The sequence below is a fragment of the Morone saxatilis genome, unplaced genomic scaffold (genome assembly GCF_004916995.1).
Source record: "Morone saxatilis isolate NCDOM2014 unplaced genomic scaffold, NCSU_SB_2.0 Contig4, whole genome shotgun sequence".
NCBI classification, from domain to species: domain Eukaryota; kingdom Metazoa; phylum Chordata; class Actinopteri; family Moronidae; genus Morone; species Morone saxatilis.
Genome location: NW_023339984.1, coordinates 6,706,937 through 6,709,454, shown reverse-complemented (window position 1 = coordinate 6,709,454; position 2,518 = coordinate 6,706,937). Strand labels below are relative to the sequence as shown.

Here is a 2,518-nt window from a genome sequence, read left to right as displayed (position 1 = left end):
GGGGGGGGGGGGGCTCATTTTGGGGGAAAGAGATGGATGATTTAAAAGTTATACACCCCGAGAATCTGTTACAGAACAGAAAAGCACTTGATGAATGTTCATAGAGGAAGCCTGAGCAGACATAGGCCATTGCCTCCCGCATCTAGTTCTTATCACGTTCCCTTCAGACACTGGGTTTCACCATGGAAAATTTAAAAACCGCACCACCGCAACAGCAGAACATTGCTCATGAAAGTGCAGAGCAACAATAATGAACAACTAGTAAGAGTTTGTGCACATACTATAGAGTTTATGGAACTACACAAATGTTCTAAATATATTTCATGTCTTCTGCTGAGCCTTTAGGATTATTTATGGGGAATTACAGTCGCTTGTCAGACACCGTGTAAGGCCAAGGCGAGCAGATGTTACAGTGTAATGTTCTATTTAAGATTACGTGAGGGTCTTGAAATTCTTAAATCCTATTTGAACGACCGGCTGCTCTACAACTGTGCATCAGTTCGCTGGATTTAATTGTCTGCTCAGACATGACAAAAGCCCGAATTTTCACAGGACTCATCTTTCTCGAGCATGTCCAGTGATTTGTAATGATTCAGAGATTATAAGTGATTTTGACCCCATGCAATGTCTGTAATTTGCAAAATACATTTTCCATTGTCTACTGCATTTACCAAAGACAGGGGGCCCTTGGTAATACTAATCCCACACAGATCAAATTCTGCTTAATTTCACCCGTAATTCATTTTTGGCACTTAATTCCTTTCATTCATGAGAAATGGAAGCATTAGTGGAAGCTGTTGGGAAATGTTTTGATTAATTTTCAGCAACACACCTGAAGTTATGCTTAGAAAAGTGAACCTTGCGATGTTATTTTTGTGCACCGGCGAAGTCATTTTATTTAATTTCCCTGTAAGAAGTCTACGTTTCTCCCATCCCATCTGCCCAAGGAAATGATCAAAGTCTTTTACAACTTTTACGAGTTTGAATGCCGAGCAAGGCATGTACACATTTTCTGACCTTTATGTGTTTGTGTGTGCTTGTGTGTGTTTTTCCCCACTAGCAGACATGTCCTCTCCTACTATGAAGAAGCCAGAGAAGCCGCTGTTCAGCCCCACCTCCCCGCAGGACTCCTCGCCTCGACTCAGCACTTTCCCTCAGCCTCATCACCCAGGCCTAACAGGTGTAGGACACAGTGGTGAGTTACTGGTGACTTTGAACACCGGCTCTCTTGCTAAATCTGGAGCTCTAATCCACTTTTTCCTCATAAACACAGTCGAAAAATCTGTCGATACTTAATTTACCCCCTCAGATCAATGATGATCGCTTTATCTTAACGCTCAATCTTTATCTTCCTCTCGACTCTTCTGTCTGTCTCTCTCTTGCAGTTATATCGACGAGGAGCCCCCCTCCGCACTCACCCCTTCAGTTCTCGGCCTCGGCTATCTTGCCCCCGGCGCCATCACCCTACTTCTCGCACACCACCATCCGCTACCCTCCCCACCTCAACCCTGCTGATTCCCTCAAGAGCTACGTGCCGTCATATGACCCGTCCAGCCCACAGAGCAGCCAGGTTAGTCTTTCTTTTTTTTTTCTTTTTTTTGGGGGGCTTTGAAGATGCTAGTGTGTAGGCAAGACTTTCATGGCCTCAAGTAGTTCTTTGTTATCTTGTTCAGCTCTACTTCATATCTGACTTCAAGAGATTAAAGATAAGATAAATTATCGCATGCACTTGTTATTCTTTCATTGGTGCATTTGCAAGTAAAGAAACATCCTGTTTGCTTGTTTCGAAAGTTGTTCCTGTTCATTCTCTTTATTTATGGCGAGTGTTAGACTGACATGTTTTTTCTTAGTGCTTTTCTCAAAACTAGACTCAAAACTTTAAGTCCTTAAGCTGACCACAATATGATAGGATTTTTCCTGGGAACCCCTACATAGACACATGTCTCTTCGTGTAGTACTGGGCTGCCTGCTCTGTATGCGGCGACACACCTATAATTACAATATCCATCGTCAAAATAGTTAACTAATTTGAATAACTGACAATGAATTAAATCATAGTTAAATGAAACCACTTTTCATTTGGCAGGCAACCCCAAACTGAACTTTGCGGACCACTTCATGTGACAGAGAAGCATATATTTTCTGTTTGATATAATGCTCATGGCAAGGGTTATAGTACATTCCCAGTCATATATTTGTAGTTGTGCTAAAAAAACAACAACCCGATGTCTCCATAAAAAAGTCAACCAAACTATTGCAATTGCAGTCACACGTGACATACAAAACTGTATCAAGACATTGTAGTAAATCAAATAGCGTAGAGCTTTTATACATTCTAGATACAGTGTGACCAGTGTGTTGGAGAGAGAGAGAGAGAGAAAGAGAGAGAGCAGGCGTCTCTATAGATGAGAGAGCAGTGTGATATTTATGTGAGTTTTATATCCCCGCTGTTCTCACTGTAAACAAAGGCCTCGTAGACGGCTCCATCTCCAGAGCAGGGAGCGGGTTGGGGGGGTGG

General features: G+C 42.4%; 1 protein-coding gene across 8 annotated transcripts in view; it reads left to right on the top strand.

Moving 5' to 3' along the window:
* Positions 1-2,518, top strand: part of LOC118337875 (nuclear factor 1 B-type-like) — a 65,702-nt gene that overhangs the window by 49,505 nt on the left and 13,679 nt on the right. For 4 of the 8 annotated variants that reach the window (XM_035675002.1, XM_035675000.1, XM_035675004.1 and 1 more), the window contains 2 exons: positions 1,061-1,195; positions 1,386-1,570. In XM_035675002.1, coding sequence (XP_035530895.1) covers positions 1,061-1,195; positions 1,386-1,570 — 320 coding nt within the window. The remainder of the gene's footprint in view (positions 1-1,060; positions 1,196-1,385; positions 1,571-2,518) is intronic. The other 4 variants (XM_035675005.1, XM_035675001.1, XM_035675006.1 and 1 more) reach the window with 1 other exon arrangement.